General features: G+C 34.0%; 2 protein-coding genes across 2 annotated transcripts; both read right to left on the reverse strand.

The window, feature by feature from the left end:
• Window positions 1-4,124: 4,124 nt before the first annotated feature.
• LOC108328085 (putative pentatricopeptide repeat-containing protein At3g23330) lies at window positions 4,125-6,571 on the reverse strand. Its single transcript, XM_017561876.2, has one exon. It carries the CDS (start codon window positions 6,480-6,482, stop codon window positions 4,173-4,175), a length of 2,310 nt encoding a protein of 769 aa, XP_017417365.1. The 5' UTR covers window positions 6,483-6,571; the 3' UTR covers window positions 4,125-4,172.
• Window positions 6,572-9,373: 2,802 nt separating this feature from the next.
• Window positions 9,374-12,845, reverse strand: LOC108329767 (GDT1-like protein 3). The gene is made up of 9 exons (XM_017564132.2): window positions 12,376-12,845; window positions 12,234-12,299; window positions 11,995-12,108; window positions 11,480-11,578; window positions 11,253-11,325; window positions 10,551-10,639; window positions 10,026-10,109; window positions 9,882-9,941; window positions 9,374-9,747 (listed from the first exon to the last, which is right to left on the reverse strand). The coding sequence occupies exons 1-9, from the start codon at window positions 12,469-12,471 to the stop codon at window positions 9,559-9,561; spliced, it is 870 nt and encodes a 289-aa protein (XP_017419621.1). The 5' UTR covers window positions 12,472-12,845; the 3' UTR covers window positions 9,374-9,558.
• Window positions 12,846-13,156: the final 311 nt, after the last annotated feature.

Here is a 13,156-nt window from a genome sequence, read left to right on the forward strand (position 1 = left end):
ACACTAAATTTATTATATAATTTTAAATTCGTCCTATTAGCATATTAAAGGTCTTAGGCTTTGTAGAGAAGTCTACGTGAAATAAATAACTAGGACAAACCTTAGATTTGAGATTTAGGTGTGAACTATGGGTGTTGCTCCCTCCACCACCTCATTCCTGTTTCACCCCTCTCTTTATTTTCCCATTCTTATTTTACCCTTAGTAAAATTTTAGGGTTAATATTTTTTAACCTCTACCCACTCCAATCCTCTACATGTATGCAGCGACAACTCTTCTTCCTCTTTATTGTTCGTTCCCTCATTGTTTCATTGTGCTCTTCTTCCTCTTTTTCACGTTCCACTTCTTCCTCTCATTCTTTAATTGTGATAGAATTGTGGTCTCAGAGTGTGGTGGACTTTCATTAGCTGGTGTGCTTAGTCAGAGATTGCAAGTGGTGGTGGAAGCAATTGATCAGCCGTGCCAAGATCGGTGTGTGGTGGTGGTGTGGTGGTGCTTGAAGGATTCGTCGTGAAGGTGCATAATAAACCCTAAAAAAATAAACGTATAATCTTTAAACGGATGTGAGCATCCCTCAACGGATGTCAACATCCGTTTGATGTCAACATTCGTTTGATGTCAACATCCGTTTTAGGGAAAACGAATGTCGATATCCATTTTGCCTTAAACGGATGTTGACATCCGTTGACGGATGCTCACATCCGTTTAAAGTTACATGTTTATTTTTCAGTTTATTTTTATATATTAATTTTGGAGATATTTTAATAATGTAATTTATATGTTTTGATGTATTATTTTTGAATATACTTTTGATGTATTTTAATAATGTATTTTTGAAGATCTTTATTGTTATTAGTTTATATTTATAATTTTTTTGTATTTTGCAGTTATATATAATTAGTTTTTTGTTTTAATGTTTTGGTATAATATATATTTTTTATATATGGTTTTTTTATTCTTTAACAATTTTATAATCATATAAAAACATATTTATTAGTTTAATTATATGAAATATATAATTTTATTATATTAATATTTTTGTAATTAAAACAAACGGATGTGGTGGAGTTTGGGGGGCTGGGAATCTGAAAAGAGAGAGAAGGAGAGTTGGGAGGTGAGACTGAGTGAAAAGTAAAAATGGGTAGAAAGATAGGGTTTGAGTTTAAAGTAAATAAATAGGGTTAAAAGTAAAAAAGGGGAGGTGGAGGGAGAAGTGGTGGTGGTGGAGGGAGCAACACCCGTGAACTATTTAAGATGAAGTATATGTTGTCAAAATGGGTAATCCGATTCGACTCGGCCCGGCCCACCACAGGTTGGTCACTTAGTGAGTCAACCCAACCCGGCTCACTTATTAGCAAGCTGAAAAAATTTGAACCCAACTCGATCCACCACAGATTGATGGGTTAAACGTGTTGGCTCACTAGCTCATTTAATTATAAGTTTTTTTAAATAAAAAAAATTACAATTTTTTTTAATTCAAATCTAAATAAACTTCACACTAAAATGATATTAAATTCCAGAGACAATTCAAAATAAAAAAATGCATCATACAATCCAAGCGTAATCCAAAAACATGTGTAAAAAGACGAACAAATAAGTATTTAATATTGATATTTTTTGTATCACTTGTTTATTTATAATATTAGAGTCTTGAATAGATAAATCTATAATATTTTTCACTATTAAAACATCTTCTTCTTTATCACTATCTACAGTATAATTAAAAGAATGCTAACTAATAATATTGAAACACAAAATAATAAATAATTAAATTAAATTAGGTGAGTTGGTGAGCCAACCCGACTCACCACGGATTCAACGCGGTGAGCTAAGTTCTAAGTGAATCTGATTGAAAACTAACCCGCATAAAAGAATTACATTTTTTCGTAACCTGACTAAAACTCGTGGTGAATCGGGTTAGCCCGCATGTTAAAACTCATTTTCACATCACTAAGTTGACTTGTCTCATTTTTAACTGTACACATTTATTTTTAATGAAAAGTGTAACCTATTTTGTAATCCTCATTCAATAATTTAATCAAGTTAGTGTAAGAATTTAACAATTAAATTAAATAAGTGAGACCCGATAAAAAAAGTTAAATGACGTATTTTTTCCTTTTGCTTTTTAATCATTATTTAAATATATTATCAGGCACAAGTGTCTTTACATTAAACTTTTCTTTTTCTTCTGTTTTCAAATAACTTTAAAATTCTACCTATCTCTCTTCTCTCCTTTGCATCTCCCTTATTTCCTCTCAAAATCTCTGATTATTACGAGGTAATTTGCAGCAACATCACTGAACAGATGAATGAAGACTATATGACAGGTTACACTGCACCACGTTCTAACCAAACGACAAACACTAGGTCTAACAAATTCATGTTCATGATAGTAACGAACATACTTATAGTTCACAAAGATAAAACTGTCACTGTGATGTGTTATCTTATTCTTATCTGTATCTGAACCAATAATAGTGTTCATTTTGTCTGTGATTGGTGTAAATCTGTTAAAAACAAATGATGCGTCCATACAGTATAACTGAGAATTAACTTACCCTGTAGCCTATAGGAGACAAAAAAGCATCAAGTGTCTCACCTATAATGACCACAACAACTTGCACAATAAAACATGATCAAGTCCTTTTCTACCATTGCATCTTTCCAATAAGATGTAATGTTGATTAGTAGAGAAGTTAAAGCATGCACAACCACACATCGATACAACCAATTACCCATATGATATATTTGTTTATTTGCCATCCAAAAGAGAGAGAAAATAGCAGTGCTGTTTCTTCTGTTTGAAATCATTAATTATATTTGTTGGGTCTACGAAGGAAGTTTACTAAAGAGATATAAAAGATCTAAGTTGAATAACATAAGAGATCAACACCATTCTGTTTAAAACCTTAAGACAATGAGTTAATGGATCTTCAACCTTATTTTTATAGAACTTAAATTCACACTTGGAAATCTAACAGTAGTAACTATTACATTTTCCATTTACTTCAACTGAATGTCTCGAATTCAACAACTGGTTCTGTCAGTTCTACTAGAAATTGCCATTTTTGTCGAACTGAACAACCGGTTTTCAAGATTTTCTGATGTTTAGAACTAGATTGTGCATATATTACTATTGCAGAACAAATTGTTAAGCCACAGAGCATCAAAGAAATTCCAATTTGCAGAATTATCTATACAAAAAATATGCATTGTGATTTGCATGATTATAGCAGATATGAGAAGAGTGCGAGTAATAATTAAAGTGCTTAAAGTACTATTGGCCTACATAGAAGCTACGAAACCAGAAGCTAGATAACTAACGAATTGTGGCAGAGCTTCCTTGATGTACAAGACCTTGAGTATGAAGATTCAGAGTTAGGTGAGTGGTATGTGAGAATATGAAAAGGATAAGACATGATAGGTGAGTGGTATGTGAGAATATGAAAAAGATAAGACATGATAGGCAAGTTTAAAAGGGTTTACCTTTCAATCAAGTGCGCAATGAGGGTTGCTTAACATGCTGGATTGAACAACGCAGACAAAGGGGCTTAGATTCGGTCCCTGCTCATGGTCTTCCATTAGTAGGTCATCTGTAAGTATCAAGTTCTTGCTTAGGTTTGTACCATGCAGCCTCCCCTCCCTGCTAATTTTGTTCCTCCGAACAAACTTCAAAGATGATTATTGAGATGGATAAAGGTGGCAAATACAAGAGATCTAATGTACTAGTGCATCAAACACTGAAGCCATTCCAATAATAATGATTTATTTTTGTCAGTGTGTGACATATAAAGCTAGTAACCGGGAGCTTTGGAAGTTCCACAAATTTTTTTGAAACAAATATGACCAGAACCCACAAGCTACTTCAACATATATGCTCTCTATACACAGTAAATCTTTCATGTCTTTAGTTACAACTTAATTTATTAGATCATTTTAATAAATTGATTAATAAAATATAGTGATCCTTACACATTTAATAATTTATTATATATATATATATATATATATATATATATATATATGACGAAAATTACTCACCATTTTCACTCTATTGCAACTAGTCTCAGATGCATTGATAGATGTACGTACCACAAATTAAGACATCATGACTGGACTCAGAACATGAAGACTATATCGTATACTTAATAATAGTAATTGTGTTTTACCTATGTCACCAATAATCTTCACAAGAGCAACTACCATGCTTAAAATGATGGAACCTATGAATATCTCTTACAATTATTTCACGATCTAGAAGCTGAGAAACACATTTAATGAAGTTATGGCAATCTGTACAAATGCGGAGGTTTTTTATAATTCGAATCGGGAGCCTATTGGCAGTGTTAATGATGCCAAAGACTACTGCAAGTTTTTCACTGTGATGACTAACAAGTACTTCTCCTTGCTCTTCTTCTACATCCTGCATGACCAGTTTGGCATCAGGGGAATACCCAATTTCCTTCAACCTTCCGATCAAAGGGTCCAGATATGAGTATATCTCCTTGTGTTGATGGTGAGACCTATCTCCCATGACAAAAGTGTGGATTTGATCCTTTAGTTGAATCCAAGATTGACCAGGCTGCTTCTTGACTCCTCTTTGATGCATTAAACTCCTTACCCTAGCAGCCTCGTCCCAGCTATGGTTAGAAGCACACATATTTGATAGCAAAACGTACGCTCCTGGATCAGATGGTGCAACTCGAAGCAGCATATCAGAAACCCACTTTCCCATTTTAACATTTTTATGAAGTCGGCAAGATGATAGAAATGATTTCCAGACAGAAGTCAAGTGAGAGAGACCATTTTCAAAAATGAAGTTCTTTGTCTCTGTTAAGCAACCTGCTCGACCATAAAGATCAACCATAGAAGTGCAGTGTTCAACTCCAGGATGGATGCAATAAGCATCTTTCATCATCCTATAATATCTACAACCTTCGTCAAGCAGCCCAGCATGGCTGCATGCATTTAAAACCCCTACAAAAGTAACCTCATTTGGCCTAATACCCTGATTCAACAGTTCTTCAAAAAGACTAATTGCCTGCCTTCCTTGACCCTGTAGCGAACAGCCAGATATCATTGAAGTCCACAAGATAATGTTTGGTTCATTGATTTGTCTGAAAATCATCCATGCATCGTCCAAGCTACCACACTTAGAATACATATCAATTAATGAAGAGCCAACATAAGCATCTACTCTATGCCCTATTTTCTGAAAGTAAGCATGTATATGCCTTCCAAAATCCAAAATCCCAACATTAGCACAAGCAGAAATAACAGTTGTAACTGTTCGAATATCCACTACAACCAGTTCACGAACCATTGACCTGAAAGCTTTCAAACCATCTTCATACTTCCCATTCCAAACATAACCAGAAACCATTGAACCCCATGAAACTATTCCTGCCTTTGTTTCTTTGCTAGTAACTCCAACATTCCCTTTTCTCCGGAAGTCCAGAGGAACATCTCTGAGAATTATAGATGCCTTATCTATTCTCCCACACTTACAATACATTTCTATAAGTGAACTCTTCGTAAAACCATCAGTATGAAATCCACGTTTAAGGACCATCCCATGGAGTTGTCTCCCAAGCTCCACAAGTGATAAAGAGGAAGCCAAAATAAGAGCTATGGAGAAAGTGACATCAGAAAACTCGGTCCCATATCCCACCATACAATGGAGTTGTTCCAATGCCCGTCGTTCATAACCACATTGCATCAACCCATCCACGATCGTATTCCAACTCACAACATCCTTACAAGGAAAGTTCCTGAACATGTCAAGAGACTTCTCCACATCTCCAACACGCAGATACGCACCGATCATTATATTCCATGACACGACATCCCTTTCATCCATCAACTCAAACAACCTTTCCGCATATTGAAAAGCATTGCATTTCAAGTAAACATCAAGAGCAGAGTTCCCCAGCACGACATCTACATCAACCCCATGCCTGAGCATCCATGCGTGAACTCCCTTGCCGAATTGAAGATTGTTGTCAAACGAACAACACTTGAAGACACTGGACAAGGTGTATTGGTTTGGACAAGCACCCTTTGCCTGCATTTCTCTGAAAAGGTTAAAAACCATTTCTGAAGAGCCGGCTCTGACAAAACCTGATATAAGGATGGTCCATATGTGAGTGTTTTTGAGTGGAATTTCATCAAACAGCTTCTGGGCATGACCCATGTTGTAGGATTTGACATACAGAGTCAAAAGATGGCTAGCCAAGTTCATAGTTTGAAGAGAGCCATTCTTGACGGAGAGGGCATGAAGGGTACCCGGCGGTGGTGGACCATTGGATATGGTAGAATGAAATAAGGAACATGATTGGCCACAACGAGGGTGAAATGGGATGGTCGTTGTAATGCGATAACTGGTCACTGAAACTAGATAAACACGGTTGGCATATATCCGAGAACATGATCCAAGACCCATGTAAGTGCTAACACCCAATCTAAAGCCCTTTGTAAAGCTCATGCATTGAAACAAGTTTCACCTTCATATTTGTATGGTTAGTATGATTTTACAACTTCTCAAACGAATGTTTCAGTTCCATAAGAAATAACACCACGACCGAGTTTATCCAAAATAATTTCTATACGAGGAAAAAAGTTATAAGTTAATGCAACTTAGAAAATAACTACTACAAATTAATTTATACAGACACTAATACTAACTTTTTCTTAATTTTAATTTGTTTTTCTACTTTCATCTCATAAAAATTGTTATGCAAAAGTTCACTTAAATGGACATTTAATCTATTTAAATAATTATGTTGCTTACATTTTATCATAATTGAACTATCATACTTATATTTTTTATTTGTTAAAGTGTGAATAATTTTTTCAATATAAAGAAGATTGTAAATTAGTAGTCATATTACATGTAATAACATAGATATAAAATTATTTAACTTGCACATATTTATCACTTTTATGAACTAACGTGGTCACGAAATTTTAATAAAAACGTCAACTCAACAGGTTAATATTTTTCATGAAGTCATGTATGTCTTTCACAAACAACAAAGTTTGGTAAAAGACTTAGAGAATGAATTTAATCCAATAATTAGATAAATTTTCAATACTTTTCTATTATTCACTTTATTATTGCTTCATATTTCCTTCTATTTATAAGTAATAAAAAATAGTGTTTTTTTTTAAATCAACACATGAAATTGTTATTCCTATAATGGATTAATTGTTTATTCAATATTATTTTTATTGTTAGTGGTTATAAAATGATGAACATATTTTTACACGTTACCTTTGACATTACCTTTGACCGATGACAATGTCAAGACCAAATGTTTAGAAAAACAAATCCTTTTAAAGTTCATATGTTTCATAAAACTTGAAATTCAAAAAAAATTAAAATCATGACTTGAAACACGCTTCAAGAATAATTTGGTATTTAAAATGTTTGTAATTTTTCTTTCATTTTTTAAAGTCACTAAATGACTTGGTTTTGTGTTTAAGAATTATTTTTATAGTTTAGTATCTTTGACTTTCTTTAGGGTTGTTTAAATACTTGTGATTTATATATAACTACATAAAAAATGTAGACATTTTTTATGATCATTATATGAATTTGAATTAATTAAAGAGAATATTATCTTGGTTATTGTCTTAGGATCTCTTAATCCTTATCTTAAGACAATGATTCGTATCAAAGATTGAAATCTTTATGACAAATCTTCAATTACCCTTTTCATCAATCATAATCATATATCGAATGAAAGTATATGTTTTTCTTTTATGTTTATAGCATCATAGTCCATAATAATTCATGATATTAAACTTGTTCTTTGAAAATCTTCATATCAAATAGAAACTTGTGTATTTGAAATTTTGGATGACAAATAATTTATAAGCAAAACTTGATAATTAAAAAACTTAAATTTATATAATTTATTAACGCTCTTTCTACTTATTTTTTTGACTCAATTTTTTTTCTATATTTATTTTTAATTTAATGTGATTGTTATATTAAAAAAAAACACTCAATATGACCTCATCCACTAGATCACAATTACCATCATTCCTTCATTTTTACCCCTAGGAATAGACGATAAATGTGTAAAAAGAGTGGTGATTGAATTAGTAAATATCAACTCATCACTGAAAGAATCATATTGAATTTTTTTTAAAAATACAGAAACTCTATTGGATATATATATATATATATATCCAATCATTACTACAAATATAAGATCAAAAATATTATTAAACCATTTATTGACAAGAAAACTTAAAGTAGCCTTCTAACACAACTTGTCCATATTCTAATATTCTGGTCCTCTTATACCATTGATCTTCCAATACTAATAATGGAAAGTGAAGGAAGTATGAAACTGTAATGAAAATAATTACCAATGTTTCCTAGATAATACGTTGATAAACAACTCGACTAGCACAATATTTGCCAAGTTTTAATATTCCTCTATTGTAATTACTGGGTCATCAATGTTGGGAGGAAAAGGCTTACATGGCTTGAGTGTTGTATTATGTGGCAAAATACCTGGCAGTGGTGCAAGAACGAGATCCATTAGTACAGAGGTGGTGTTAAAACATCTTGAAGCGTGGTGAAGAATTCTCCTAATGCAATTGGATGTAGATTTGACACTGGATAAAATATTGTCATATGGAGAAAGCTAATATGAAGACCAATGTTAGTCTCTGTCATTGGAACATAGGTCATCTTTAAGAAGTATCACATACGATCATAGACAAAGTAAAGGAGTGAGAAATAGTAATAAAACTCCTTTCCAATGGAGAAATTATAGTTCATTTTGTTGTACTTAAAAAATAGTTGATTGGAGCATGCTCCAATTGAGATACTATATCACGGTTAGGTTAAGGATAGCAAGGAAAGTTTGATGACGTTTATGATTAGCGGTTGAGAAGATTTACTTCTATACCGGATTTGCTTACTTACAATGTGTATTAAATAAGTTACAAAACATAGCTTTCAGTGTTTATCATTATTGCGGCTAGCACTTTCACAGCACAAAACTAAAACGAAAACCCAGGCTCAGAAAGTAATAACGGCAACCAAGGATATACTTTAAAAAAGGACACCGAGAGAACACAAGAAACTAACCACCGTCTATTTCGAACCACCAGGGGGTGATCCATCCTTCAAATAGTAAGCCGATCACGCCATAAAACATTATCCTTACTACAAGCAATAAACCATGAGTCGATAGTCAAAATCCAGAATTAGGTATCAATCAATCATTCAATCTCATGCTCAAAGCTAACCCGCATAAAAAGGGGCCAATTGTGAAGGCACCACGAAAAGAGGGCGATACTTTCACCTTTCAAAAATAATGATAAATAACAATGGCTATCTATAGGCTATTGTGACGAAACAAAAACGTAACATATTTTACAAAAAAGAATGGGAATCAAAATCTCATGTTCCAGTTAGTCGAGCTTTCCTAGGGAACAAGTACAACAAAATCTACAATTGAGACAACTATGTGGAAAAATAAAGCGGGATAGAAAGGCTACAAGCCATTACGAATCATATTAATATGCACTTATATTAATCATAGAGGCGGGTAAAAGTATGAAGATATGGAAAATCCGAGGAAGAGCAAGCCACCAACAGTAGCTACTGAGCGTTGGGAAATTTTAGATGCCAGCATGCTTCCTCCCACCACTGCCAGCGAAGTACAGAAGGTGTGACCCAAAGAGGCCCCAACAGCTACTCCCAGAGCATTTTTGTGGGTCGCCAGCTGCAGAAGGAAATTAAAGGTCATGAAAAATGTAGAAGGGAAAGACTACTAATGTTGCCGACAAAACCTAAGACATAAAATCAATCACGAAAGCATGAAATTTTCAGTGATCTACAGGGGACCAGTTTTCTTACTGCAATTGTCGCTATCTGGCTACGATCACCCCACTCAGCAAGGAATGTTAAAATAAAGGACTGCATAAAAATAAGATGGTAAAACATGTGTAAATGTGGGTAATGTCCGCCAAAGAATTGATGCAAAGCAAAAAGTGTACTTGCCTCCAAAAAAATTGGTGTACAAAATCTTGAAAAGAAACGCCGAACTGGAGTTTTCCCTTGTCCGCCTTCCAGTTTTTCTTCAACCTAGTTAACAAGAAGAATAATCCTTAGCATGTTCCAAATTTGACCAGATAGTCTTTCTTAAAAAAAAATTGAACCAATCAATACATCAACTATGGAATCCCTGCCAGCTGCAGCAAGTTTACAGTTAAATAAATGAGCTTCCCTCCTCATGACAAGTGCTAGGGGAAACTACGATTTAAAGAAAAAAACAAAGCAACGAACTAACTTATTTGAAGATGTTTCCTCTTAAGTGCAAATAATTCACACTTATACACATCTTTCAACATATTCCCTTAGTTAAAATTTATTGAAAACTACAAAATCATGAGTAATTCTGTGATTTTCAACAAAATTTAGCCAACTGTAAAAAGTACATTAGGATAAGTGTTAGAGTAACTCGCAAGCATTTCAGGCCATCTGGCCATCAGAATTTTCCTATAAAGTCTTAGTAAAAAAATATACTTCTTCCATTTCTTTCTTCTGGGAGGATTTTGATTCAGTTGATCTCCATGCAATGTATAGTAACCTTAGCCCAAAGAAAGCATAAAGAACTGCAGGTGACAGAGAAGAAATAAAATCAGCTTCATCTTAACAAAAATTGAACTTACAAATGAAAATAAAGCCATCGTTAAACACAATATAATGAATAGACATTTGGAAACTGGTAAATCACTAAGTTACAAATGGCAATCCAAAAATCAAATAGGTCACAAATTGTTGAGTAGCATATAATTTTGACTTATAAAGCCACAAACAAATTTTAATGCGCAAGCTAACTAGAATTCTAAAAGAGTTTATACAAGTAAAAGACACAATATTCGGAACAGACACACAAACAAACAGCCAACGAAGCTAAATCCATAATATTTATTTATACTAAACAGCACCAGAAGTTTGAGTGAACCACAAAGGCTGGGAGCAAATTGATGAAAAAGTTGCAACCAACTAGTACTTAAGCATGGATTAAAGCAGCACCAGTCAAGTGCATTGTTAGACCCCTAAACCATTTGAACAGAGCTAATTGTTGTAGCTTCTATAAAAAGGGCATTGTGAAGACTCGACAACCCTTGTAATTCAAAACAATTACTATATAACCTGCTTTTTGCAAATTTCACAAACTATTCTAATCAGCTCAGTAATAAGTATCAATCTGAGATATTGTACCTGTAGCCGCACTATTTGTATGCTTCCTAGAAATCAAGTTTGGGACAATCCTGCCTAGCCCAGTAGAAAGTACCTAATTGACACGTACAATAACTTTAATTCTGATAACATCGATAAGAAAAGGAATTGCAGAAACCATTTCATCACAATACTATGAAAAAAGCATCCCATGATGAGACAACAGAGCAAAAATACTCGACCATGTAGTTAACTACTGTAGCACTTACCGTCATTATAAACAGCGCACTTAGCGCACCAGACAAGACAATTGACTTAGGATGACGCATAGCCATAAGAGCTGCTATTATAAACGTCTCATCCCCGATCTAGCACAAAAAAAATCAGTTCAAAGGCATTACTCAAACATGAAAGAGAGGTATCATACGAGACAAGTATTCTTAAGGAAAAATTGAGCTAGTTCGCAGCAATATCAATTAGTAATCAATTGGTTGCTTTCTCTATATAGCCTATATAAGTCGCACACCAGCTTTCTATCACATACTTCATACTTTTTCAATGAAGTTTGATTCTAGTTTACTATCACAACACTCATCTCCTAAATTTCACCAGCTCTCACAATCTTTCACGAACCTATATAATTCTATAAACACAAAATATATAGAAACTTGTTCTTGAGATCCAAATTGGATCCAGTGAAAACGCTTTACAACACAGTAGCTATAAATATAGTCAGCAAAATCAAACAACGAATGTAAGTACAAAGCAGTTTCGTTAAACTAACCTCGCTGACAATGATCATCGATAAACTCGCGAAAAAAGCATCGAAGAGTCCAGGTCCGGTGGAATCCAAGCCAAGAGAAAGGATCGAACCATTATCTATTTCATTCAACACAATCTGTTCACAGAAAGCACACTAATATTCATTTCCAAATTCAACACATTCGTTTGAGTTTTCTCCACAATTGAACGTAACGACAAATAACGGTAACAAAGAAAGAAAGATTGGCAACGGAAGCTTACTTTGCCGCGGCGACCGAGATCCACAGATCCACCGAATCCTTCCATTGCGTTCTGCGAGAGAGAATCCTACACATAGAAATAAAATACGTTGTGGCCGCGATTCTTGAGAGAAAACGCAAAGAACGAAGGACAAGAAGTTGACCTGAGCAAAGGTGGATGATAGGTTAAAGAAGAGGGAGAGGAGAAGGAAAATGCGAAAAGCGGAAAGGATTCTTCGTTTGTTGAAGCTTGGAGCCATTGTGAGCCCGTGTCGGTTGAAATTGCGAGGAAGAAGGAAGCCGCAGAAAGAAAAACGACGGAAAATGATTTTCTCGAGAAAGTGGAAAGGGGAATTTGAGTAAAAAAGGGATGAAAAGTGAGAGGAAGAGAATAGTAATCTCAGTTAGCGAGATCTGATTTTTGGATCTGAATTATGCAGAGAGTTTGATGCAGAGAGATCCTGTTCAGATCTCCGAACATTGAATTCATTTCACCAGGCATTTTATACGTGCTTCAGGCTTTGCGAGTTTCTGCTACTACCGAGGCAAGAACCACATAACGCGCTCTTTCCTTTTCTTTGTCTCTCTCGGGTCATGAAGGCCAAATCCCACTTCGACAATTGCACCTAAAACTTTGACAAAGGGGCATGTGATTCGGCGCATTTTAGTAAAAAGTTATTAAAAAATACTGTAAGAACATTAATAACGTGTTTTTGGTAAAAGTTCTTTTTTTTAATTTTTAACTCGATAATATTTTTCTTAAAAATATGCTACTTGTTATTATTCTGGTAAATCAAGGTGAAGGGTTATTTAATTAAAATCAAGATATTTTTTTATGAAATTATTTTTTAAATTGTTAAACATTGAAACGTGTTTAAATTAATTTCAGGATCGACTTACTACTCTTAACACACAATAAGTGACATTGATTTTATAAAATTAGTT

The sequence above is a fragment of the Vigna angularis genome, chromosome 2 (genome assembly GCF_016808095.1).
Source record: "Vigna angularis cultivar LongXiaoDou No.4 chromosome 2, ASM1680809v1, whole genome shotgun sequence".
Classification (NCBI taxonomy): domain Eukaryota; kingdom Viridiplantae; phylum Streptophyta; class Magnoliopsida; order Fabales; family Fabaceae; genus Vigna; species Vigna angularis.

Bases quoted from the DNA above. Each gene is read 5' to 3' on its own strand.
- LOC108329767 (XM_017564132.2), bottom strand. From the start codon at position 12,471: ATGGCTCCAAGCTTCAACAAACGAAGAATCCTTTCCGCTTTTCGCATT. The intron at 11,579-11,994 runs GTTAGTTTAACG...TTTTTGTGCTAG, and splicing joins CGATGATCATTGTCAGCGAG to ATCGGGGATGAGACGTTTAT. The intron at 10,640-11,252 runs GTACAATATCTC...TGTCACCTGCAG, and splicing joins TACAAATAGTGCGGCTACAG to TTCTTTATGCTTTCTTTGGG.
- LOC108328085 (XM_017561876.2), bottom strand. From the start codon at position 6,482: ATGAGCTTTACAAAGGGCTTTAGATTGGGTGTTAGCACTTACATGGGT.